The 25,543-nt window shown below is 50.2% G+C and overlaps 4 protein-coding genes across 9 annotated transcripts; all 4 read left to right on the forward strand.

Annotated features, from left to right (window-relative positions):
• The first annotated feature begins 672 nt into the window (after window positions 1-672).
• On the forward strand, window positions 673-6,722 carry HPSE (heparanase). Of its 2 annotated transcripts, XM_072334797.1 has the most exons (12): window positions 673-964; window positions 1,781-1,926; window positions 2,084-2,209; window positions 2,322-2,495; window positions 2,567-2,738; window positions 2,866-2,913; window positions 3,579-3,672; window positions 3,888-3,994; window positions 4,070-4,184; window positions 4,458-4,576; window positions 4,699-4,845; window positions 5,019-6,722. In XM_072334797.1, the coding sequence occupies exons 1-12, from the start codon at window positions 804-806 to the stop codon at window positions 5,176-5,178; spliced, it is 1,569 nt and encodes a 522-aa protein (XP_072190898.1). In that variant the 5' UTR covers window positions 673-803; the 3' UTR covers window positions 5,179-6,722. The 2 variants fall into 2 exon arrangements, with proteins under 2 accessions (XP_072190898.1, XP_072190899.1); XM_072334798.1 differs by lacking the exon at window positions 2,866-2,913 and having other exon boundaries at window positions 5,019-6,000.
• Window positions 6,723-8,074: 1,352 nt separating this feature from the next.
• Window positions 8,075-14,557, forward strand: COQ2 (coenzyme Q2, polyprenyltransferase). Its single transcript, XM_072335383.1, has 7 exons — window positions 8,075-8,295; window positions 8,595-8,761; window positions 9,596-9,717; window positions 9,936-10,021; window positions 10,844-10,977; window positions 11,417-11,605; window positions 14,277-14,557. Exons 1-7 carry the CDS (start codon window positions 8,082-8,084, stop codon window positions 14,430-14,432), a joined length of 1,068 nt encoding a protein of 355 aa, XP_072191484.1. The 5' UTR covers window positions 8,075-8,081; the 3' UTR covers window positions 14,433-14,557.
• A 4,510-nt stretch (window positions 14,558-19,067) lies between these two features.
• LOC140251714 (placenta-specific gene 8 protein-like) lies at window positions 19,068-20,583 on the forward strand. The gene is made up of 5 exons (XM_072335775.1): window positions 19,068-19,399; window positions 19,560-19,685; window positions 19,757-19,881; window positions 20,269-20,372; window positions 20,460-20,583. Coding segments are annotated over exons 2-5 (342 nt in total). The 5' UTR covers window positions 19,068-19,399; window positions 19,560-19,573; the 3' UTR covers window positions 20,461-20,583.
• A 419-nt stretch (window positions 20,584-21,002) lies between these two features.
• On the forward strand, window positions 21,003-22,220 carry LOC140251893 (placenta-specific gene 8 protein-like). Of its 5 annotated transcripts, none has more exons than XM_072336062.1 (4): window positions 21,003-21,136; window positions 21,423-21,552; window positions 21,672-21,796; window positions 21,895-22,002. In XM_072336062.1, the coding sequence occupies exons 2-4, from the start codon at window positions 21,447-21,449 to the stop codon at window positions 22,000-22,002; spliced, it is 339 nt and encodes a 112-aa protein (XP_072192163.1). In that variant the 5' UTR covers window positions 21,003-21,136; window positions 21,423-21,446. The 5 variants fall into 5 exon arrangements, with proteins under 5 accessions (XP_072192163.1, XP_072192166.1, XP_072192165.1 ...); XM_072336065.1 differs by lacking the exon at window positions 21,003-21,136 and adding an exon at window positions 21,199-21,209; XM_072336064.1 differs by lacking the exon at window positions 21,003-21,136 and adding an exon at window positions 21,218-21,277.
• Window positions 22,221-25,543: the final 3,323 nt, after the last annotated feature.

Raw genomic sequence — 25,543 nt, forward strand, 5'->3', positions numbered from 1 at the left:
TGTTGGTGATAGCTCAGCACTTCCGCGGTTGGGCTGCAGACATTCCCTGAAGGCAGCGTTATTGCTATAAGCTCCTGCTGTGTGCTGCCATCGGCACGGCTGGCTGGGGAGCAGCAGGGGTGTGTGGTGGTTGTGGGACGACGCCAGTGTGGAGCATCAGTGCTAAGAAAGGGTTTTTAGGCATGTCCTGGCCCTCATGCCCTTGCTCTGTAGCTCCCAGTAAAGCATTCTGCTTCTGCTTCTATGGGTGACAAGCACTTCTGTATTCATCTCCCTTTGCTTGCAGGTTTTTTTAATGTGCTTAATGCCCCAATAAGTGATGCTATGTAATAATAATGTAGTTTTACTCTGCAGCTGCAAGGGCCAGCAAGCACTGGACCCATCGTTCCCACCATCTGCTGTCTGTGGATTATATCCCAAATGTAGCATGGATCACTGGATGTGTGTCCCAGTCGCAGGGCTGGGTGGCTGCTGCAACACACGTGGGGTGGATGTAGGAGCTACTGCAGCTCACCCCTCAAAGAGTAGACGCGTGCCATACCCCAACATTGGAAGCATCCTGGTGATCGTGGTGCTAAGGGGAGTGTCGCTGATGCTTCCGCTCCGGCAGAGCCGTGGGTGTGTTTACGAACGGCAGCGCCGATGCGATCTGGTTGGTCTCGTTCTGGCGGAGGGTGACTTCATATCGGGAAAACTGGGAGCGGGCGGCTGCGGGGCGGTGCTGGGGTTGCCCGCCCTCCAGGGGTGGTGCTGGGGCGGCGGCGCGGCCCGGAGGAGGAGGAAGGTGAGGAGGAGGAGGAAGGATGCTGGTGCTGCTGCTGCTGCTGCTCTCTGTGCCGCCGAGGCAGGCGGCAGAGCTGCAGCTGGGGCTGCGGGAACCCATCGGGGCGGTAAGCCCAGCCTTCCTCTCTCTTACACTGGATGCCAGCTTGGCCCGTGACCCGCGCTTTGTTGCCCTGCTCAGGTGAGCCCTGCAGCCCCAGCCGCTCCTGGGGGAACGGGTGAGAGGATGCCAGGTGCTGGTGTGAGACTCTGGCAGGGGATGATGTTGTTGGCTGGGAGAGAAGTGGGATGAGCCTTGGTGCGGCTTTGTGGATGCTTAGCAAGGCTCTGGGTGCTGTGAGCCCCAGTGAATGCCAGAGAGCTTCTGTTGCGTGTAGAGGTGAACAAGTAGCTGCCAAAATCAAAGCCTTTTTCTGCCTGTGAGCAATTCCCAGCTCAGGGCTTCCAGGCGATGGGCTCCTGTTCTTTCAGCTCTACTTCTTTGTTCTCTTCTCCTTTGGATTCAACTTTTTGTGTTTTGTTTTGCTTTGCTTTGCTTTGTTTTCTGAAGCCTTTTAATTGCTTTCCTTTTCACCCACCTGATCCCAAGTTCTAGCCCTGCCCCATTGCTCCAGAGCTGTAAGGCAAAACCAGCTTTATCTGAAGGCAGGCAGCCGCAATGACACCAGGAAGTGCTTGGTGGCCTTTTATCCGCTGAGTGTCCCCACAGGGTGAGATAGGGCTGCTGCCATCCCAGATAGCACTGGAACTGCATGTCCTGCACAACGTCTGCTTTACTTTGAATACTCATTCCATACATGCTCTGGTTTCTGAACAAAATCCATCCATTTGGTGGTTGGCCATGGAAATAAGGAGAAACGGTGCACGGCCGGCTTGAAGCCCACACTTTGATGGGGTGGATGTCTCAGATCCTCTGCTGCAAGGTGTCTCTCTGAATGCTGCTGATGCTTCGCCTCCATGTGGGAGATGACCCTGGCATTTAATTTCCCTTCCACAGACACCCCAAGCTGCACACTCTGGCCAGCGGGCTCTCCCCAGGTTTCCTGAGGTTTGGTGGCACCAGTACAGATTTCCTGATCTTCAATCCCCACAAAGATTCAACTTGGGAAGAGAAAGTCTCGTCGGAATTTCAGGCCAATGGCGGTAAGAGGGATTTGATCCCGTGCTGCACAGAAATAGAAGTGTAGTGCTCAGCCTCACCCACACCTCTCCCAGTTCCTTGTGCTGGGTGTGACCCTTTGTGTGTTGCCTGATATGGCGATGACAGCTTGGTTTCTCTCATCCTTCTTCTGCCCTATAGATGTGTGCGAAGCACGACCCAGCTTTGCTGTGGTTCCAAATCTTCTGCTCACCCAGTGGCCCCTCCAGGAGAAACTGCTCCTTGCTGAACAGTCCTGGAAAAAGCACAAAAACACCACCATTACAAGTAAGTTTTCAATGGGTTTTCCCAGTAGGGTTATGCAACCAACGGACCGCAGCCTGCAGTGACTAACTCCATGCCGAGGCCTCAGGATGAAGCTGTCCTCTGCCCCCTGCAGGGAACACGCTGGACATCCTCCACACATTTGCCAGCTGCTCAGGCTTCCGCCTGGTGTTTGGGCTGAACGCACTGCTGCGCAGGGCTGGCCTGCGCTGGGACAGCTCCAACGCCAAGCAGCTGCTGGGCTACTGTGCGCAGCGCAGCTACAACATCTCCTGGGAGCTGGGCAATGGTAAGCACTCCCGCTTTGGCTGGGGATGAGCCCTGTGCACAGGGCGGTGCTGATGGGCACCTCTTCCCCAGAGCCCAACAGCTTCAAGAAGAAGTCAGGCATTTACATCGATGGCTTCCAGTTGGGACGTGATTTCATCCACCTGCGGCAGCTCCTGAGCCAGCATCCCCTGTACCGACACGCTGAGCTGTACGGCCCCGACGTGGGGCAGCCCCGCAAGCACACCCAGAGCCTGCTCAGAAGGTAGGCAGGGTGCCCAGGGCACCCTGGGAGGGTAGCAATGATGTGCTATGGGGACCACGGTGGGCAGGGACAGGGTGGGTGCTGCAGCATGTCACCAGTACCTGCTATAACCCTTGTTTGACTGCAGCTTCCTGAAATCCGGAGGGAAGGCGATTGACTCAGTCACCTGGCACCAGTGAGTACCGTCAGCTGCCATCACTGCTCTGCTTATTGGCTGCCACTTTTGTTAAATGTCAATTCACACGTGCTAGTGGAAAGCAGGAGGTGAAACACCTCTGCTGGCAGGTCCCGGATGCCTCTGTATAGTGCTTTGCTCTAAACAACAGAGGATTCAAAGAAGACCCCAAATCTGTGCCAGGTGTTGCAGCATACAGCAGCAGGGACTGCAGTGCATGCAAGGTCATTTTGATTGCTAAACATGTTTTACCAATAAAAAGAGAAGTGATGTGAAGAGAAGTGAGAGCACAGCAGCCTGGCTTCTCAAAATGGCACGCAGAGCTGCACTGTATCTCTTCCTCTAGCATAGAGAGCTTTGCAGCCTTTTGGCATATGCTGTACTTTGTTGGGGAACAAGAGCAGCCTTGCTCCACCTGCAGGACCTCTCCACTCACACCTGGGGCTTGCACTGAGTCCTCCAGCAACAGAAAGATACATGATTGGGAAGGGATGTGGCTCAGCACAAACCAGATGCATGCAGAGAGGTTGCAAGGACAAGCAGTGGCTCTGTCCCTTAGAACAGCAGCTGGTGCAGGGACACTTTGACTGGCCTTGCATGAGAGCAGGTACAAACATATTGGTATTTTTCCTTCATTCCGGCTGTTGTTTTTTTTCCATTTCCAGCTACTATGTGAATGGCCGAAGTGCAACGAGGGAGGATTTCCTGAGCCCTGACGTGCTGGACTCCTTTGCCACCGCTGTACATGATGTTCTGGAGGTGCCTGCTCTTCTGTAATCCTCCCCATGTGGCCTTGCACAGAGACTGTTTGGCTGTGCAACAATTAATAAGCATCCTCCAAACTCAGCTGCTGCTGACAGTGCAAGAAACCTTAATTGTAGCAGAAGTAATAAGTGCAATGGGCATAGGTGGCTGCAGTAACTTCAGCAGACAAAACCTGACCTGTCTCCTATTTCCCTTCCCTCTCCACATAGATCGTGGAAGCAACAGTGCCCGGCAAGAAGGTATGGCTGGGTGAGACCAGCTCAGCGTATGGCGGAGGGGCCCCCCAGCTCTCCAACACCTATGTGGCTGGCTTCATGTGAGTGGCAGAGCAGGAGCGTGGGAGCTGCTCTCATGCTGAGCCCCAGCGTGACCTGTGGCCGGTTCCTGGCAGGTGGCTGGACAAGCTGGGGCTGGCAGCTCGACATGGCATTGATGTGGTGATGAGGCAGGTCTTCTTTGGTGCTGGCAGCTATCACCTGGTGGATGCCAGCTTCAAGCCTTTGCCGGTGCGTACATGACCTGTCAGGAAACGCCATGTTACCGGGCTGCCAAAAACACTGGGTATTTCTCCCTCATGTTGTGCCCATGAGTCTGGCATGGGGTTTTCCTGCATGGAGGGCAAGCGTGTCCCCTATGGGCTCCCTGCTAGCTCCACAGTGCCTCATAGAAGGGGCACAGCATTGCCAAAATCCAGGTGTGACGTGAAAAGCTGTGGGGACCAAAAGTGGAGTTGCCTCAAAAAAATGAGTGCTAGGTGGAGATGAATCGCATTCCCCCAGGACTACTGGCTGTCGCTGCTATACAAGAGGCTGGTGGGCACCCGGGTACTGGAGGCCAGCGTGGAGCGAGCGGATGCGCGGCGCCTGCGGGTCTACCTGCACTGCACCAACCCCCGGCAGTAAGCAGCTATTGCCCACCTGGTGGCAGCACTACGGCCGTGAAGCCACCCCAGGGCAGTGACCTAGAGGAAGCGCGTGGGCGCCTGTTGTTTCTACCAAACCCGTTGTCTCTCTCATGCAGCCCCAAATACCGGGAAGGGGATGTGACACTGTTTGCCTTGAACCTCTCCAACGTGACCCAGCGCTTGCAGCTGCCTAAGCGGTTGTGGAGTAAGAGCGTGGATCAGTACCTGCTGCTGCCCCACGGCAAGGACAGCATCCTGTCCAGGTGAGCCCACACCTCTTCCTCTTGGAGCAAGGACTGAGCAGCATGTAGGCAGCCTCAGAAACCTTGCTTATTTGGGGGCAGTTTCTCGTGCTGCTCCGGGTGCCCTTGCTCACGCCCAGAGCCAGAGATGATGCGGGTGAGCACACCTGCAGTATCCCATCATGCCTTGGCAGGGAGGTGCAGCTGAATGGCCGCCTGCTGCGGATGGTGGACGATGAGACCCTCCCCGCACTGCACGAGATGGCCCTGGCCCCCGGCAGCATGCTCGGCCTGCCAGCCTTCTCTTACGGATTCTACGTGATCAGGAACGCTAAGGCTATTGCTTGCATTTGAGCACGCAGAGTAACAGGGCTCGCCGTGTGGTGCCACTTGTTTTTGCCAGGTAGGGAGGTTGTGGTCACAGGCTGAAGAAAGCCGGGTCACCAGAAAGGCCTCGGCATCCTGACAGCAATACTTGAGGGGCTCGCGTCCCTCCTGCTGGGGAAACAGCCTGCCTGGGAGAAAGTTGTCTCACGACAGCTTTGATCACCTGTATAAGGTGAGCTCCCACTAGTGCAGCTGGTTCTCTTGGAAGCACGCAACTCACACCACCATCAGCGCCTTACAATGCTCAGAGCACAGCAGGGAGAAAACTAACATGCACCGTACTTCCCTTCTTTGCTTTAAAATGATGCTATCGGCTCAGTGTGGTTTCAAGGCAAGAGGAGTGGCTTGTGGTTCACAGGAAGGCTTTACGGCACCAAGCAAGTGGATGTTCTTTGGAACTGTGATCAAAAAGGCACAATAAAACTTGTGTTTCAATGCAGAGTGTGAAAGGAGTGTTTGCCCATGCAGTGTATGTGCCTTGTGTGAAGGCTTGGATATGAATCACCTCCAGGTGTCTGAAACACAAACAAAAGGGCTACATTTGTTCACACTGTCCTAGTTCAAAAGGAAGTATATGGGGCATGAGTGGGAAAATCTCACGTTCTCAGTGTATTATTACAGTGTAAGCTAAAATTCAGACATAAAAGCTGAAGGTCGCCTGGTAGTTTCTCTGTAAACCTTTCTAACAGATTTGTTTCAATGCTTGTGACTTTGATATTGGACTTTTTTCCTTTTTTTCTCTCTCTTTTTTTCCTTTCGTTTTAATGAAATAAAGCCATTTAGATTCGCTTTTGGCAGTTTTCCTAGTTATCCTGCCCAGCTGGGGCTGGTTACTACCTGCTGGGAGAGCGCTGGCTCTGCAGCCTGTGCTGGAGACTCAGAGCTGCATGTTTACACCACGCCTTGATCTCTGATCACAACCTGCATTCCTACATTCGTTTTCATTTCTGACACAGGAAACAGCATTGCTCACGCTTGATTTACTGTAAATGAGACGGTGGAAGGTGAAGTAATATCAGTCACATGAAAACAGGGAAAGGGGAGTCTTTGAGAATGGGGAACAATTTGGCAATTGTGAGAGGAAGATGGCAGTGGGACGTTAATGACCTTGGAAGTGAAATCTTTCATTCCCTGGATATTGTTTGTGAAGGGCCAGGGTACTTTACAAGGAATAGAAATCTTCTGTTGAAGAAACTTTTCCAGCTTGTTACCCTGAGCTTCTAAAAAGCAGCCTGCAGAAGTCCTGGGTTTTGCTCGTTGCTTATTTCAGAGAATATGACCAGAAACACTGTCATTGTAACAGCAAATGGAACAAAACAAGACAGTCATCTGTGTCTTGACAGGACAGGTCAGGATGCAGGACGGTTTTCCTCAGCATAGATGAACAGCAGTGAAGGCTTCCCAGAGGTTTCCTAGGCCTGAATTAAACCTGGGGTGACTGTTCTTGTCGTGAAATATGACTAAAATGGAAAGAAATATGTAATAATTTAAGAGTTTTACTCTGTGAGAGTATCTTCTATGGTCCTTGGCACGTTGGTTTACAGCTGCGGAGTGACACTTATCAGAACGGTGAATGGAAACATGTGAAAGTCACTTTCTTATTACAATGGCTTTCTACTTCCTCCTGGCAGTCACCAATTTGAGGAACTAAAACTGTTTCTCTTGTTTTTTGTCCGTGCAGCAGTTCTCAGTGCTGGAGGAAGTGTGATGGGGAAACTGTTTTCTAAGAACTCCTGAATGGTAGCTCAGGAAAGTTTTTATTGCCCACATCGTACCTCACCAGATTAACTTTTACAGCTCCATTCTAAGCTCACATAAACAGTTCATGCTTTATCTGCAATAAGGTGACAGAGAACCAAGGGAATGAGACTGCAGATCTGGAAGCCCATTGTGAAACTGTGAATGTTTTACTGCCTTGTGATTCTATGATTCTTATGGTCTGGAAAATGAGACATACGCTGCTGTGTGGGTACATTTGTATTTGCACAGTAATCTGAAGGAAATTGTGTGCATTAAACACTCATAGAATCACAGAATTGCTCAGGTTGGAAAAGACCTGAAAGATCATTGAGTCCAACCCCGACCAATACATACCAGCTTAACTCTAACAACCCTGTGCTAAATCATGTCCCTGAGCACCACATCCAAATGGCTTTTAAGCACGTTCAGGGATGGTGACTCAACCACCTCCCTGGGGAGCCTATTCCAGTGCTTAACAACCCTTCTTGTAAAGAAGTTTTTCCTGATACCCAACCTAAACTTGCCCTGGCGCAACTTGAGGCCGTTTCCCCTCATCCTGTCACCCGTCTCCAGTGAGAAGAGACCAGCTCTTGCTGTGAGCACCTTTCAGGTACTGGAAGAGAGCAATAAGGTCTCCCCTCAGCCTCCTTTTCCCCAGACAAAACAGCCCCAGTTCCTTCAGTCTCTCCTCGTAGGGCTGATTCTCCAAGTCTTGTTGCCCTTCTGTGGACCCATTCCAGTACCTCCATGTCCTTTCAGTACTGAGGTGCCCAAAACTGAACACAGTACTCGAGGTGAGGCCTCGCCAATGCCGTGTAGCCAAACAGCAGAGGGGCTTGCAGCGAGATGCTGCACTACAGTAGTTGAGAAACTAAATGCGTTGCTGTGTTGTCACTTGGCTCCCTCAGGCGAGGTCCCCACACAACCAAGGGCCGCTGGCCGCCTCCTGCTGATGCCCAGCGTCATTCCAGTCACTGAAAGGAGCCGCTAACAGCTGTGAAGAGCCGTTAACATCCGCCAGACGCCACAGGCCGCACCCATGACAGCGGCCCCGCAGCGGTCAGACGGCACTGCGCATGCGGTATGGCGCACCACATCGCCCTGCCGGAAGAGCTTCCGGCGACGACAAGATGGCGGCGCTGCTGGCGGGATTCAGCCGGGCTTCCTGCCGCTTCCACGCTGCGCGCCAGGCCCTGGCCGCCGCCGCCACCCTGCCGCCCCGATACCCTGCCTCCCCGCTAGGCTCCCAGCGGCCTCTCAGCTTCTCGGCGGCCGAGTTGGTGCGCGCCGCGCCGGGTCCGCTGCGGCCCTACCTGCACCTGATGCGCCTGCACCAGCCCGCCGGTAGGTGCGCGAGGCGGGGCTTGCGCCACGCGGTAGCCATGGCGACGCGGCGGCCAATGGAGGGCGGGGGCGCCGTCACCATGGCAACGCGGCGGGCGGGGGGCGCGCTATGCTAACGATGCGGTTGCCATGGCGACTCGCGGAGCATCCCCGGCGGCGGGGAGCACGGTTGCCACGGCGCTGAGCGCGGCACCGCCGGATAAGGGCATCGGGCGGGCGCGGTGCCCGATCGAGGTGTGAGCCTACTCGGTGATGCTCTCTTCCTCCTCTTGCTCATCCCGAGCTCGTTCTGCCCGCAGGGACGTGGCTGCTGTACCTGCCGTGCACCTGGAGCATCGGGCTGGCGGCTGAACCAGGCTGCCTACCTGACTGGCACATGCTGTCCTTGTTCGGTGCTGGGGCGGTCCTCATGCGTGGGGCTGGCTGCACCATCAATGACCTGTGGGACCGTGACTATGACAAACAGGTGAAGGTGTTCCTCCTCCATGTCTTTGTCCAGCATGCGAGCAATTCATTTGTCTGTGTTTCTCCCTAGGGTCATGGAAATCATTTTGTTTTGTATAATGCTACTGCATTGGACTGCAGCAGTCTACTCCGAGGGTGGTGAGGCCCTGGCACAGCTGCCCAGAGAGGCTGTGGGTGCCCCATCCCTGCAGGCGCTTGAGGCCAGGTTGGATGGGGCCTTTGGCAGCCTGAGCTGGTGGAGAAGGAGCAGCCCGCAGCAGGAGTTTGTCTTGGTTGGGCTTTAAGGTTCCTTGCAACCCAACCATTCAACAGTCCTGTGATTGTATGATTCTATCCTTTTTTAAATATATATGTATTTCTTCAGTTATTGTTAGTTTCCTCTAGAGAATGGCTGCTGAGAGAATCATTCCCAAGCGAGAACATACCTTTCTGCTATGATATGTTTCTTCCTCCCTTCATGTTATTAAGGCACGTGCAGAACACCTGATGCCTATTTAGTATTCTGTAGGAAGCTGGCTTTCAAACTGCCCCAAATTGACACTAGATCCATTGCCTACAAATGCAAAACCTGTTTTCCTTTTTGTTTTTGTGGATTTGTTTGTTTGGATGATTGGCACTCATTTCAGTTTAAAGGTTTTTCTAATATTTGTTTCTTCCATCAGTTTGCCTGGCACAGTTTCTACTCCTGAGAGATGAACTAAATTCAACCAGACCCCAATTAGGGTTAAAATAATTATCCTTTTACATGTGTTGTATAACATGCTGTGGCTTCAATTTTCGTGATACATTCACACTATGTTGAGTGGAGTATTAATGTGATTCTTTCCCTGTTTAGGTTGCAAGGACAGCAAGAAGACCCCTGGCAGCTGGAGAAATCTCCACTTTTCAGTCCTTCGTTTTCCTTGGTGGACAGCTCAGCCTGGCTCTCTGTGTGCTTCTGTGTCTGAATTACTACAGGTGGTATACAAGTTACCTTCTGTTGCTTGGAATTTCCATCTTTGTCCTTGTTAAAGACAAAGAAGGATTTTGAACAGCAGACGTGCTGAGATCAGAGGGGTTGTAGTCATGGAAGCAGTTCAGTACTTGTAGTTCAGTAGTTCAGCATGTGTAATGCTATACAGTGTCTTGTGATCTTTAGACCAGCAAACAGTAAGGTTGCTTGGTACTTTTTACAGTATCATGCTGGGAGCAGCCTCCTTGTCTCTTGTGATCACCTACCCTCTGATGAAGAGAATAACATATTGGCCACAGTTAGTTTTGGGTGAGTTGGAAATGTTTTCAGTCCCTTCCTTCTGATCTAGCTTTTGGGGAGTTCCACCAATTAGTTAGTAATAGAACTTCAGCAATCTGGTTTTAAGCAGCTGTATGTTAACATAAAATTAGCTTGCAGGCAATGTTCTGCTATGCCAGATGCTTCTTAAGCAGTGTATTACACATACAGGAGCTGTGTTCTGTCTCATTTTTTTGTTCATAAGCAGTCCTCTCTTTTGTAGCATTGAGAGAAAATGAATGTTTGTCACTTGAGAAAGAGCTCTACTTTAAGGGTTATCTTTAAACCTTTCTTAAAAATACATTTGTTTATCTTTAGCCTCTACATCAAGTCCTACACTGAAGGTGATTACACTTCCATTTCAGAGCGTGCCACTAACACATCTCTGTGTACCTTGGCCTTTTCACTCCAGTTGCCCTCAGCTAGAATTGCCTTTTTCAGCCCGGAAGTGCCACGCTCGGCTGCTGTAAACTCTTCTGTAGTTAGTTTTACAGACATTGAAGTGCAGTGATGTCAGTGCAGTAGCTTCCTTCAGATAACAAATGCTTTCTTCAGATAACAAATTCAAATTTAAATGGTGGGAGAATGTATAGCTGTGTGTATTTCTCTTTATGTCTCCGTGGTATTTTATTTCAAATTACGTTTATTAACCTGACTGAAACTATGTGCTAGAAAATAGAGATGCCAGTATTGTAGAAGAAACTGCAGGCACGCCATATGCTTGAGCAAATGGTAGTGAATTGTATATATGTAATACAGACTGCTCCTGGCACCTTTTTAATTCCTTTTTCATTTGGTTCTCTTTGTTTTTAGGGCTTACGTTTAACTGGGGAGCCCTCCTTGGCTGGTCTGCTGTCCAGGGGTCCTGCAACTGGTCCGTGTGCCTGCCCTTGTACTTTGCTGGAGTCATGTGGACCCTGGTCTACGACACCATATATGCTCACCAGGTAGAGCAGCAGTGATAAGTTTTACAGCTTCATGTATGATTGTTTGCTTAATATACAGCCTTGGTTTTAAGTAGTTATAGTAACCTGCTACAGTTCTTCACCCTGAGGTGACCAACAGAGGAAGCCCAGCCCTTGGAACGTTTATTGCTTTTTGCAAATGTTTTATGTAGCAGATAAAAAGCTGGAAGTGTAACATGATTTTCATGCCCCTTTATCTGCACTGTGTAAATTAATGTGCAGCTGGTATTAGCTACTGGCTGCTACCACAGCTCTAAAGGCCTACCTTTTAATTGGGATTTTAATTTGGGGGCCTACAAATACACTTGAATAGGGTTCCTACTGACAGCTGTTGGAGGCTTTAAAAAGGCTCCCCGTTTTACTTTCCTTATGAAACAGCAGTTGGTTATAGATTTTCTGTTAACTGACTCTTTCATTTTAGGATAAAAGGGACGACATCATTATTGGCGTAAAGTCCACAGCATTGAAATTCAAGGAAGATACAAAGCAATGGCTCAGTGGCTTCAGCACAGCAATGGTCTTGGGTTTGTGTGTGGCAGGAATGAACTGTGACCAGACTTTTCCCTATTACTCAGCAGTGGCTGCCGTAGGTGCTCACCTAGCACACCAGGTTTGATGGCTTTGTTTCTACTTTCTACACATGAGTGTTCTTGATAAGGAATCAGAGTGCTTTTCAACCTCTGGCAGTTCACCAAGTATATAAAAAACAATCATCTTGTAAATATCTGTGTAAAAATAATGTAAGTCTTTTGACAAAAGCTTGCTTCCCATAAGTAACTTTTACAGACCTGTCTTTTGAAGAGACCCTCCAGTGGTCCATAGGCTGTAGAGCATTGGTTTTCAGTCTGTTTCTTATCATTTCTGCCTCACCTCAAGCTGTGATATCTTCCTGCTTCTGATAGCAGCTGCAGTTAGATCTACCTCAGTATCACGTATCTGTGGTTTTTTTCACTACCTTCTGGAGCAAATGTCAATACTATAATTTCTTGATATTTGATGTTCTATTTCACTATTGTCTTTATAGCAGAAAACAGTCAAGTCCAGCCTTGTACTTATGGAGGGTTACAAATTTTAATATATATCAGGAAAAAAGAGAAAAGAAAATTGATCTTGCCCATGAAGGAAGCAGATAGGATCTTGTTATTCGAATGACTCCATTCCCCAGTCTTGTTGTGACAAGTTAGTTCTTAGGAAAAGTAATTGCTGGCCTTCACAGGTGAGTGGTAGTAACAGAGCAGTAATACTGTCAGCAGTCTGAGGGGTGAAGAATGGAATTAACACAAAACTTGATGTTTTAGTGCCCATTACACTTCAGTGACTCTTCTGCAGGGAAGTTCATGCAGCTCACAGGTACTAGACATGTCCATGGGTTATAAAACTCCTGCAATACTATGGTCTGTTACCTCTCAGCAACTGCTTTCCACAGAGATTGTAGTTGGAAATTCATGGAGGAAAGCATTCTACTTTCCACTGCAGAGTGGCCTCGCACTACTAGTTGTGGCACAAGTGGAAATTATCTTTCTGCAGAGAGGATTTTATTGGTGGGGGTACAGGACATAAGGGACAAAGAATGTGTAACAATAACCAAGCTGTACAAGCCTGCCACAGGGTAGCTTTTCATCATAGAATCATCATAGAATAGTCTGGGTTGAAAAGGACCATCCAGTTTCATCCCCCCTGCCATGTGCGGGGTTGCCATCCACCAGACCAGGCTGCCCAGAGCCACATCCAGCCTGGCTTTGAATGCCTGCAGGGATGGGGCATCTACAGCCTCCTTGGGCAACCTGTTCCAGTGCATCACCACCCTCTGAGTGAAAAAATTCCTCCTAATATCTAACCTAAGCCTCCCCTGTGTCAATTTAAGATCATTCCCCATTGTCTTATCACTATCCACCCCTTCTAAACAGCCATTCCCCTTCCTGTATGTAAGCCTTCAAGTACTGGAAGGCCACAATGAGGTCTCCCTGGAGCCTTGTCTTCTCCAAGCTAAACAAGCCCAGATCCCTCAACCTTTCCTCATAGGAGAGGTGCTCCAGCCCTTGGATCATCTTAGTGGCCCTCCTCTGGAATATTCTCATATTAGTGCTGCCTAAATTTTCACATTGTTCAAGACTTCCAAACATGTGCCTAACAGAGCGTAAAGAGCCCCAGTAAAGCACGTGAGGGGTAGGTTTTCCTTAAGTTAGTGAACTGGTGTCTGAGGGAGGAGTTTAAGTCACACTGGTGCTAAATTTCTGCACCGCTGAAGGAGACTGAGATGTCTAATTTGCTTTGAGTTTCTGAAGGTACATCTTATGGCTTGGCTGCTGTTGGGTTTCACTAAGCCATCTCGTGTTTTCATTTCTCTGTGCTCAAGGTGCTGGCTGGCTTTAAGGGCATGAATAACACTGGGATTTAGAGATGTGGGCAGCATTTTAGATAGTTTGATGAGAACCAATCCCCTCATCTCTGCCCAAGTGCAGATGGCAGAGGAGTGGGTTTCCTAGGGAGGCTTTCATTTCTTTCAGTTGGATGTGCTCTCTCTTGACCCCTTGGGTAGTGCAGGAGTGAATAGCAAGATCTGAGGTTTTGGGAGGTGCCTCTATGAAATGCTTTCACTTTTGTTGTTTAAGGTTTATTTTCATCATTCTTCCTGAAAGACTTCTATATCAAGTTTCATTGCTAGCTCTTGTTTTTCAATAACACTGCTCTTGCTGCACTGTGTGGTTTTCTTTTTTCCTTCTCAAGCTGTGAACAGCTGCCAAGCTGGGCAAGTCTTGCTGCGAGCAGGTGTCCTAGTTCCTCTTTGCAACAGGGACGTAGGTGAACAGTGAGAAGCAGTTGAGCATGAGCTAGTTGTAGCTGGGCAAGATGGGCAGCACAGCAGCTCCATTGCTTTCCCTCCCTTGCCTTGTTTCTACCAAAGCACAGGGGGTGAGCAGAGACATGAAAGGTGCAGGAATGTACTTCTGTTGTTTTTCAAGTTCCTGTTGAAGAATTAGCTGCCTTCCTGCTGAGGAAAATCGCCGAAGGCTTCTTTACCTGCTCAGACATTTTTACAGATGTTACTGTCAAACTGCACACGTGCATGTCTAGGCTGCTTGTTCTGTGATTCCTTGGAAGGGCCCATGAGTAATCCCATCCTCTGCAAGCACAGAGCATTCCTGTTTCTTCTGGGGCTCAGGGTAGGTTTAGAACCGGAGAGGTTTTGAATTTATGGACCTTCCTGTGTCTGTGATGCATCAAATCTTTGTATGTCAATATAATGCTAATGGTGGGATGTTTATACTCTTCTTTTGCAGATCTACACTTTGGACATAGATAAGCCTGAAGACTGTTGGAAGAAGTTTGCTTCAAATCGTACTATAGGAGTTCTGCTCTTCGTGGGGATCGTGCTTGGAAATCTGTGGAAAAGGAAGAACTCTGAAACTGTAGAAGAGCCCTTAGAAAGAAGGTAGTTGAAATTATAGATACTGTTGTTTTAATCTGGCTAAAATTAATATCTGTAAGGCAGAGAGCACTTTTAATAGGATTATTTCTGGTTTATTCTATTTATTTATATAAAGCTGATTATTTTTTTCTTTTTTTTTTCCTAAAAACAAACAAACTAAACTACCAAAACACAACAAAATGAAGCACATGAGACTGTTTTACAATGTAAGTTGTGATTACTCTTGAATGACTTCAGCCTCCCTAGTAGTGAGGCTGCTCGGTTGCTCCTATGCAATACAAGGGAACTCCTTACCTGCTCTCCAGACTACGAGCCCAGCAGTTTGTACAGAACAAGACTGACGTCTCAGTGGCAGGACATAGGAAAATGCAAAGCAATTCCAGTATGTAAATAAAATCTGTCTGTACATGTTTGGTGTTGTGGTTCATTTCAAAAGCATTTACGTCCTGAGCTGGGGCAACCAGCCCACAGCAGGAGGTTGGGGTAGGCTTTAAGATCCCCTTCCAACCCAACTATTCTGTGATTTTATGATTCTGATTCTGTGATTTGAATATGGACTAACAACTTAAGAACCAGCAGCTAATGCCAGCCAAGCGTGCATGAGTGGTGGTTGGCTCTAAGCTACCAACTTGTCTTGAGAAGTGAATCTCATTTCCTCCTTTTAATTCCAGTTGTTTACCTTCTGCTTTCTTCTATTTGAACTCCAATGGAAGGAACTTGTTTGTAGCAGGAGGCCTGTGAAAAGTAAGAATAGCAACAGCAGGTTAAAACTACAGGACTCCAGACCATTCCCAGGCTTCCACTGCTTTATGGTTGGCTGGTTATGCAGCTGGCATACCGGTTGTACTTTTCTTTGTCACCTGGAGTCTGCATTGTGGGACTTGCTGTGGAGGGAGCAACAGGCACTCCTGTTCCACGAGCTTAAAATGCCAGAGCTGACCTGTGTTCACCTGCTGGTAGGTGGTGCGCACACACCTGTCTGCCCTGGTGTCTTAGTTTCAGCTGGGAAGGAACTGTTTTCTTCAGAGTGTCTGGTATGATGCTGTGTTTGGTTCTAGAAGAAAAACAATGTTGATAACGCACTGATGTTAATAGGTGCTGTTAAGCAGTGCCGTACAGAGCCAAGGCCATTCACAGCAAAGAGCCCTGGGAGCTGGGAGGGAACAGAATTAGGGCAGCTGACTTAAACTGGCCATAGGGATATTCCATACCATATGGCATTATGCAGAATGAGAGTTTTGAATGGAGCAAGCAGGGCGGTTGCTCGTGAATCACTTGTTATATGCATTCATGTATATATATTCATAACTATTATCCTTCTCCTTTATCTTATTAAATAGTTTTATCTCAGCCCACAAGTTCTACTTTGTTTTTCCCAATTCTCTCCCTCATCTCACTGGGAAGGGATGAGCCAACAACTAAACCGCACAGGTAAAACCATCTGCCAGGTTAAACCACAACACCTGCTGACATCTGAACAAATCACAGTGGGTTGTTTGGCCTGACTGCACCAAAAGTTGGAAGAGGTGAGAAGTTCACTGAAGCGCTGAAGTCAGAATAGATTGCTTTTGTCTTTGCATGTGCAATGGGTGCAAGGACTTTTTCTGGGGTTTCATTTAACTTGTTTTGAGTTGCAGTGCACCAAGATGGTTGCTCATTATGGCATAACTAGCAATGGGAATTTGCCAAACTGGGGGAAAATAGCTAGGGGACGACCAAATGGCACCGTGATAGAGCTGAAAATGGAATAGAGAAGAGGAAATAAGTGATCTACAACCATCAAAGGCCTCCACCGTGCGTGTCCACTGGGACATCTGCATGTATTAATGAGTTATTGGAAAATAATGGATATGTATGCAAATGCATTGCATATGTAGGTCTTAACTGTTTGAATATAGAACCTGATCTCCAAGAGTGTGCGCTTATCTATTTGCCCAGTACGTACTGTGAGAAATAAAGGAATGCAGCTTTCCAACATCACTTTGGAGTTAGAGAGTTTTCTTCCCGTATTTTTTCCGATGTCATCCTTACCTAGAAATTCTTAAGTAGATTTTCCAGTTATAAAAATGAAATACAGTGAGTTTCTGAACTATTATGTGACAAAGCTGCAGTTCATAGAGTGTCGTCTGAAATCCAGGAATAAACTCTCTAATTCCAATGGGATGTTAGAAAGCAGGCATTCTTTATTCAGTGTGCTGGGCGTCTTGGGCCAAGCCAAGTGTGCACCCCATGAAGTCTGAGTTATGCTTTCTTCACACAGGAGATGCATATTCATTATATTTCCGAGAAGTGATTTACATTTTGGGGGAACTCATTAACATGTGCCAATGTTCAGGCACGCATGGTAGAGCCCTCTGATGGTCCCTGATGGTTGTTTAACTCATCCATGATATTCTTGCTCTTCCGTGGCCCTTGACTGCCTTTCTTCTTGTTTGGTTGGTTTTTTGGCTGTGTGGGGTTTTTTTTGCTAAGTTGGTAGTTCCCATAGCTTGCCTTTCTACAGTGAACAACTCTTTGTTCCCAATTTTGCTAACATAATATTAAACAGTTTGCTTATAAAGTCCTTGTACTTACAAAGTAGATAACACTGATCCAGTACCAAGCAGACAAAGGAAGCTCTGTTTAGGAAAGCAAGCACTGTGCATCCAAGGCAAGGAACTGACACCCAGCTCAACCAGTGAACATAGTGAAAGATTTTGCTGCTTAACCTACATCAAGAGGGAGAACTGAATGCATCTGACTTCCTATTGAGCTTTGGTTATGAAGCACTTACAGGGTAATATAAGAATGTAGTGATGTAATTTATAAGTAAGCGTCTTCATGTTTCTTACGGTACCTTAGGGATTATGGCAAAAGTTACTCGTTGGTTTCTTAGATCCTAATGTGTCTTTAAGCCACTTTGGTTTGAGAAGAACTCACATTCTGTGGCACTTGTGGAAGTCTTGTACCCCTCCTGCAGCAGCAGGGGTGCCCTGGGACTAGTGGGTGCAGCCCTGCCCAGGGGATGATGGATGGGCATGAAGGTTCCTTACAACACAAGCCTTGATATGCTTCTGTGCTTCTCTCTAACACACAAGAAACAGAAGGGGAAGAGTGGGTTTCACAGAGCCTTTCTTTTACTGAAAGAAAAGGAAAGGAAACACAACACACCTCTGCCCACCAAGTGTCTGCATGCACAGGGCAGGCCGAACAACAAGGAAACCTGTCCAGACACCACAGAGTATAAAAGCAAAGTGTAAAAATATGGCTTACACCTCAAGGTGAAGGAAAACAAAGTAACGCCCAAACCTGTGTGTGTGTGTGTGTGTGTGTGTGTGTCTGTGTGTGTCTGTGTGTGTCTGTGTGTGTCTGTGTGTGTCTGTGTGTGTCTGTGTGTGTGTGTGTAGCAGGGCACAAATCCTCTCAGGGTGAGGGCTTGTGCTGCACATGAGAAGAGGTGATGTTTAGAATCAGCCCCAGCTTGGACACTGTGTCTCTCCAAGGCCGTGCTGCACCTCACTCCAGTACATGCAGTACTTTGTTACTGCAGAGCTTGGTGGGACCACAAGCAGGGAAACCACAAGCATTCACAAAACAGCAGGAAACAGGTGTCTGGTGAACGACCAATGCGGGAATTGCTGCTGGGAGGCAACGTTCACCAAATCTCAGCTCCAAACATGGCTGCCCCATCTGCAGGAAGCAGATAACAGCGTGGGTCCTGCCTGTCCCACTGCCTGAGCACACCCCGGGTCTCTGGGGGAAGAGGTGGGAGCAGGACGGGGTGCTAGGCTTTAGGTGGAGCAGCTGTGGTTTCACACGGGAAGGGCCTGGCCCCGCTGCCATCATGCCCCACTGCTCTGAGCACTGCTGCCAGCAGAAGCATTGCCTTTGCCCCACTGTGCCCCGGTGTCCTCCACAGGTTAGTAGTGTGGTGCTGCCGCATGCTCCCCAGCATGGGAGGAGCAGCATAGCAAGGGAAAATGATGTCTACGTATATACATGTGTTCACACGTGTTACACACATGGTAGGGCTAGAGGAAATGGAATCAAGTTGCATCAGGGGAGTTTCAGGTTGGACATTAGGAAATACCTCAGTCCTGCAGGAGTGGTCGGGTGCTGGCATGGGCTGCCCAGGGAATCACCGACCACGGAGGTGTCCAAGGAACGCTTAGATGGCGTACTGAGGGGCATGGCTCAGTGAGAACTATTGGTGCTGACAGGTGGACAGTTGGACTGGATGATCTTAGAGGTCTTTTCCAACCTTGCTGACACTGATATTCATCGCATTCCCCAATTCATTAGCCTGTCCACCCCCAGCGACTGCCTAGCAGGCATTGCCTCATCTAGCTATCTTCGATGTCATCTAGGGTCCTTCTAGCATCCATTGTTAGTCCCTGAGGGTCGTTTACTTCCTCCCAACGCTCCTTTTGTCCCAAAGATTGCCCTTGCATTCCACAGCAATCAGAATAGCCTGCACACACAGATAAAGAAGACAAAGGGGAACATCTCGTTGCTGTTCCCACGTTCTGTTGTTCTTTTGCCTTAAAGAAGACCAGCCTTATAACGTCCTCCCATCTACAACAGTACATCACAATCATCATCCACAACATCTAGCTGCGGTGTTGCAAGCAAGCATTAACAGACCATTTTGTGTAATTACTTCTTCAGATCACTGTTTTTCTACTTTCCCCCGCTCAGCGAATGGCTTAATGCAAAATGCTTGCCGCATCCTACTTGGGGAACGAGGGGCGCCGTTAAAAAGCTGCTTTACGAGCAGGCTGCTCCTCGTTTGCAGCTTCGTTCCGTTGCTGCAGGTGCCGGGGCTCCACCTGCAAGTTCGGCAGCACTTGGGCTGACTATCGGTTTCTGTTCTGGGTTCTGAGTCGAGGCGCGGGACAGGGAGGAGCTAATCATTCATTGGGGGAGAAACATATTTGTTGCGAAGCGCCCGCTGCCTGGCACCACTTTCTTCCTCCCCTCCGTCCGTGCACCGAGGTGAGCGCAGCCCCGGGGAGCGGCTCGTGCCCCAGCACGGTGCCAGCAGCTCCGCTTGGCGCACCTGCTGCTCGCCGAGGCTTTGGAGCGAGGGGTGACTCGGGGACGCGGGGCTTCTGCGGGGACGAGCTCACCTGACTGCCGCCCCCTCCTCTCGCAGCCCGGCTCTCGACGATGGCCGTCCCCACCGTGGTGACCCTGCAGCCCCAGGCGATGCCCACGGCCGCCAACGCCAAGCCGATGTGGCAGACGGGGCTGATGGATTGTTTCACCGACTGGAGCGTCTGTGAGTGTCGTCGGGGCAGGGCGGGCGGCGGAGGCTGAGAGCTCGTTCCGACGGCGCGTCCCCTTTTGCAGGCTGCTGCGGGATGTTCTGCTTCCCCTGCTTGGCCTGCACGGTGGCCGGCGACATGAACGAATGCTGTCTCTGCGGGACCAGCGTGGCCATGAGGACCCTGTACCGCACTCGTTACAACATCCCGGTCAGTGGGGCTCGGGCGGCGCGCTCCCTTCTCCCACTCCGGTTTGTCTCTGAGTCCCCCGCACAGCCACGCGGAGGGGCCGCGGGCAGCGCTCAGCACCTTTCCTGCCCTCCCCGTCGGGGATCGGCTCCGTGCGGGAGGTGGAAAGTGCGTGCTATCCCCCTCTGCCTCGGACCGGGAAAACAAGATAAGTTGCCCTCCCAAGGCCGGTAGCAGTAAGCCATCACGTCCTTCTTGCTGTGCTTTCATCTCCTGCAGGCAGGACAACCTGCTGCTCTGCGGTCAGATCGCCATAGAGAGATATGAGATGCAGAGAGTGACCAGCTCTGTGCCAAAACCGTGTTTTTGGGAAACCCTGCTCTTAACGCCTGCCTCTCTCTCCCACAGGGCTCCATCTGCTCTGACTGCTGCGTCTCCTGCTGCTGCCTCGTGTGCTCCGTCTGCCAGATCAAGAGGGACATCAATCGGAGGAGAGCGATGGGCATCTTCTGGTCGGTGTGCCCTTCCCTTGTGCCCCACGCCACAGGGGCTGTATGTGGCTGCCTCATCCTCCTCACTGCCTCATTTTACCCTTGCAGATGCTGTAGAGACGACACCACCTCTGCCTCATGGGAAAGAGGTGTGGGACCACCTGTGACCATTGCCTTTCCCTCCCCCCCCCTTTCATTCATGCCCCCAATAAAGAGTAATGCTTACATTGCCTCTCATGTCTTGTGTGGATGGATTTCCACCAGTGTTCCCTCAGTTGTACCTTTCCTAAGCGATTTGGGGTGCACGTGGGGTGCTGGTGGAGGTGTCACCCTCTGTCATGTCAGCAGGCTTCCTCATCACATTGTGCAGGCGGGGCGCCTGGACGATGGCCGGGAGGAGTGCAGGTTGGCAGCACCCAGTGCATAAAAGGGATGGGGAGTGGGGTAGGGCAACACAGTGCCAGGAACAGGGCAGGTGTGTGCAGCTGGAGCGAGATTTGGGGTAAGATGGTGGGAGATTGGGGTGAAACAGCACTGCCTAGGGACGGGAAGGGGTGATGGGTATTCCAGTGGGAGTGGGGTTGTGGTGGTGTGCAGGAGGAGCAGCAGCAAAGGACAAAGGTTGGATTCCAACCCCTCTGCTGGGAATTGGAGCACAAAGCAGCCTTGCCTTGTATCGCCGTTCAGGGCAGGCAGAGCACAGGGAACTTCTTGCATGGAATGTTTCAGGGCATTGCCATCAATTAATGAAAAGCTGTTGAAGCTGTGAAGCTGAAGAGAGCAAGGTGGGGTGAGGAAGGAAGGGGCTTCAGGTGGGGCTGTTTTGGGTGTGGGCACGGAGGGAGGAGTGGGTGTCAGGTAGAAGCTGTAGCTTCTCAGCTAGGAAGGATGGGAGCAGGGCATTGGTGGCCCTAGGGAGCTTGATAGTGAGGAGGGATAGGAGATGGTGGCTGGGTGTGGGGAAGGGAGGAGGGTGGAGGAAAAAAGCAAGCTGCCCTGGAGCTGCTGAGGGAGGAATCCCCTCCCTCCCTTCTATCTTCCCTCTCTTCCCTCCCTTCCTCTGCCTTCCAGGACGCTGTGTGCAGAGCCCTGACCATGGCCACCCGTCATGTGGTGACGATCCAGCCTGGCTTCTCTGCGTCCCCACAGCCTGGAAACTGGCACACGGGGCTGCTGGACTGCATGTCTGACTGCGGCGTCTGTGAGTAGGCACCAGCCCCATGTCTTGGGAGGGACCCAAGGGATGTTGGTAGTGTTGCTGTGCTCTCCTCCTGGGCTGGGTCAGGCCGTGAGCTCTGGGCTTCCCTCTGTTTCTCACAGGCATCTGCGGAGCCTTCTGCTTTCCCTGCCTGAGCTGCCAGGTGGCCAATGCTATGGATGAGTTCTGCCTGTGTGGCGGCAGCGTGGCCATGCGGACGCTGTACCGCACCCGCTACAACATCCCGGTCAGTGGTGGGCCATGGGGTGGGGGGAAGTGCTGTCAGGTGACCCCATGGGTGCGGAGCTAGGAGGGGTTTTTCATGTGATGGCATTTTCCCATCAGGGCTCCATCCTGGGTGACCACTTCTCAGTGCTGTGCTGCCCCTTGTGCTCTCTCTGCCAGCTGAAGAGAGACATCGACTATCGGAAAGAGCAGCGCACCTTCTGGTGAGTGCTTCCTGCACCAGGGTTCCGCAGCCCCTTTCCAGCAGGCCCAGTACGTTCCACCCCTCAACATCACCTTCTCTTGCAGATGCTGCTCCCCTGCCTGTGAAGTCAGTGCTGCCATTTAGGACTGTTTGGTTTGATGTGTTGGTTTTTGGGCTTTTTTTTCCCCATTGATTTGGGTTTTTTCCCTCCTCTTCAGTAAGGCGGTCAATAAATAGCAGTGCTTGCCCTCACTTCTGCGTGTGTCTGTGTTTTATTCACTTACTGTTCCCTGATGTTATGATTTCTTGGCGTCCTGTTGTGACCTGAAAGAACAGCATGCTGCTTTGTGCTGAGCATTCAGAGCAGCACCGAGCACACCAGGTAGAGACCTTCTCTTGCAGACCTGCACCAGGATGGGACTAGACTGCAACATTTGGTGGGAAAAAAAAGAGAAACAGGCAATGAAGCTGAAGCCGAGACAGCTGCGGACACCTCAGCTCCCCCCTGCATGCCGCAGCAGGGCCTGTGATGGCATGGATAGAGAAGCGGTGGGGACCACAGGCTGTCTTCTCACGTCTGCATGAGCCTCATGAGGAACCACAGTGCAGAGCCCACCTGCCCAGATCCCTCAGGTTTGGGGAAAAACCCATGTGCTTGTGGGCTGCCTTGCTGCACAAAGGCATTTGAACTCAGGGCACTGGAGATGCCTACACACCTGTGACAGGTGAGGGCTGCATCCCCAGCCCAGAGCTCCCGCAGCCCTGTCCTTTCTCCCCCACACTGCTGAGGGACCCCTCTGGGGCTCCTTTTTCCCCTCCTCTGGGGTCACTGGGGCTGTGTGGGTGTTGGCCGTGTGCTGCAAAGCTTTCCCTGCCCATGGGTGTGAGCTGGTGGTGACTGGATTTGCAGAGTTCTGTGACATAAAGGGACGCGGCGGCTTTGTTTCTGTGTTTTTTATTATTCTTGGAGAGCAATCACGTTTTTAACAATCCCTTTCTGCGTGTGTATATGCATTTGCTCAAGGTGGTTCCAGTGTGGCAGAAATCAAACTGCTCCCAGGATTGAGCCCAGTGGAAGGCAAAAAAGCTTCCTGCTGCCGGATGGTCTGTCACAGCACACAGCATCAGCAGGCACCGGCCACCAGGGTCCCCTCTGCCCTGGAGACCTCCTGCGGAGAAGCTCTCATAGCAAATCTGCTCCTGGGTAAATACTGAGTTAATTTTATCCCTTTTCAGTGTCAGTGCATGGGTAGGTTTTAGGATGTGGTTTGGAAGGTGGAGGCTGTTGAAGCTATGTCCTTCCTGCTGGAAGCCTGGAGAAGGCTCTGAAGAGACCTGAGAGTGACCTTTCAGTATCTAAAAGGGAGCTATGAGAAGGAAAGGGACAGACTTTTTATCAGGGTCTGTTTGAAAGGACATGGGGAAATGGTTTCAATCTAAAAGAGGGGATATTAAGATTGGATGTAAGGAAGAACTTCCCTTCCAGTTCAGATGATTCTATGGTCTTATGACATCTCCTTCCTATCTGCTGCTGACAGCTGTTTACCAGGCAGCCCATTCTGCTCTTATAGTTCGTTACTTATCATAGTTTCTCCGTCCTGCACTCAAGGACGCTGCTCTTCTTAATAAGCTTATCAGGCATGCCTTGGCTCCTGGCTTAGCAGCTGTGTGTCCTTATTGCTGTGTTTAATAGGCTGCCTGTGTGACCACTCCATTCTGTCCCCCTGCAGCTAGGGTCTCAAGACAGAGTGACAGCTTTCAGGGTCTGACCAGCAGGGCCCTCCAGGCACCAGTGCTGTGCAGAAAGGTACTTAATTCTGCTTGCTTCTCTGGGAAGATACACAACTATTCTAACTCTTCCCACTTCTTTTGCAGCTCTGCTCCAGCGCACAGTCCAGCTCATAAACAGTCTGGCTAATGGATGTCCCAGATAGTTTCTTGTTGCTCCTGTTTCTCAAAGCCTGTGGCTGCGCTGGTTGTAGAATCTACAGCTGATAGGATTCTTCAAGGCCACATTCCAGAGTAAGTTTTGGCTAGTTCCATCCCCACCTAATTGATGTTGCTTCTTTTGTTATAAGCTAATTGAAACTCCGGTTAAACAAAAGGTCGTGTTTGGCTAATTCTACCTCTTGCGACAACCAAGGATTGTGCCAAAGTCATAAATCAATCATTGTCATAACTTACATATTAATTTGAACTGTCACAATCGTACAAGAGCAGTATTTCTGGACAATGTGCAGACATTAAATAAAGAGCAGAGCCTGGATGGTGGCATTTTGCCCAGAAATGATCTCAAACACTTAATTTCAGCCTGGTGCATGTCAGTGTCCCTGGGTTTGGGAACCTCTGGTCAGGGTGCACACACCTATTCCCTCACCCCTCCCCAGACAACCCCACCTTCTCCCTCCCCTCCACCAAACACAAAAGGCAGCATATGCCTTGCTCCCATGCTGAGGACTGAACTGAGCTGGGTGTGTTTGTGGTGGCTGTATCGAGTTATGTACCTCTGTAAAACAGCTTCATACCTATGTATTAATGTAAAATAGAAACACGTCAGAATACATTTATATGGTTCTATATAAGTAGAAATGTATTTATACCGTCCTAACTATTCGTGTACCATACAGTGTATTTGTATTGCCTGTTACGAACAAATGCATGTGGATGAGATCCACCCAAGAGTGCTGAGGGAACTGGCGGAGGTGATAGCCGAGCCGCTTTCCATCATCTATCAGTGCTCCTTGTTGACTGGTGAGGTCCCAGAAGACTGGAGGCTTGCCAGTGTGACTCCCATTTACAAGAAAGGTTGTAAGGAGGATCTGGAGAACTACAGGCCTGTGAGCCTGACCTCGGTGCCAGGGAAGGTTATGGAGCAGATTGTCTTGAGGGAGATCATGCGGTATGTGCGGGATGGCCGGGGGATCAGGCCTAGCCAGCATGGGTTCATGAAGGGCAGATCCTGTTTGACCAAGCTGATCTCCTTCTATGATCTAGTGACCCATCTGCTGGATGAGGGAAAGGCTGTTGATGTGGTCTACCTGGACTTCAGCAAAGCCTTTGACACTGTCTCCCACAGTATGCTCCTGCAGAAGCTGGCAGCCTGTGGCTTGGATGGGTACACTCTTGGCTGGGTAAGGAGCTGGCTGGAGGGCTGGACCCAGAGAGTGGTGGTGAATGGAGTTAAATCCAGCTGGTGACTGGTCACGAGTGGTGTTCCCCAGGGGTCGGTGCTGGGACCTATCCTCTTCAATATCATTATTGATGGCTTGGATGAGGGCATTGAGTGCACCCTCAGTAAGTTTGCAGATGACACTAAATTGGCTGGGAGTGTGGATCTGCCTGAGGGTAGTGAGGCCCTACAGAGGGATCTGGACAGGCTGGAGAGCTGGGCTGAAGCCAATGGAATGAGGTTCAACAAGACCAAATGCCAGGTCCTGCACTTCGGCCACAACCCCAGGCAGCGCTATAGGCTTGGGGCGGAGTTGCTGGAAGACTGATAGAGGAAACAGACCTGGGGGTATTGATTGATGCTCAGCTGAACATGAGCCAGCAGTGTGCCCAGGT

This window comes from Excalfactoria chinensis, chromosome 4 (genome assembly GCF_039878825.1).
Source record: "Excalfactoria chinensis isolate bCotChi1 chromosome 4, bCotChi1.hap2, whole genome shotgun sequence".
Taxonomy (NCBI): Eukaryota; Metazoa; Chordata; class Aves; order Galliformes; family Phasianidae; genus Excalfactoria; species Excalfactoria chinensis.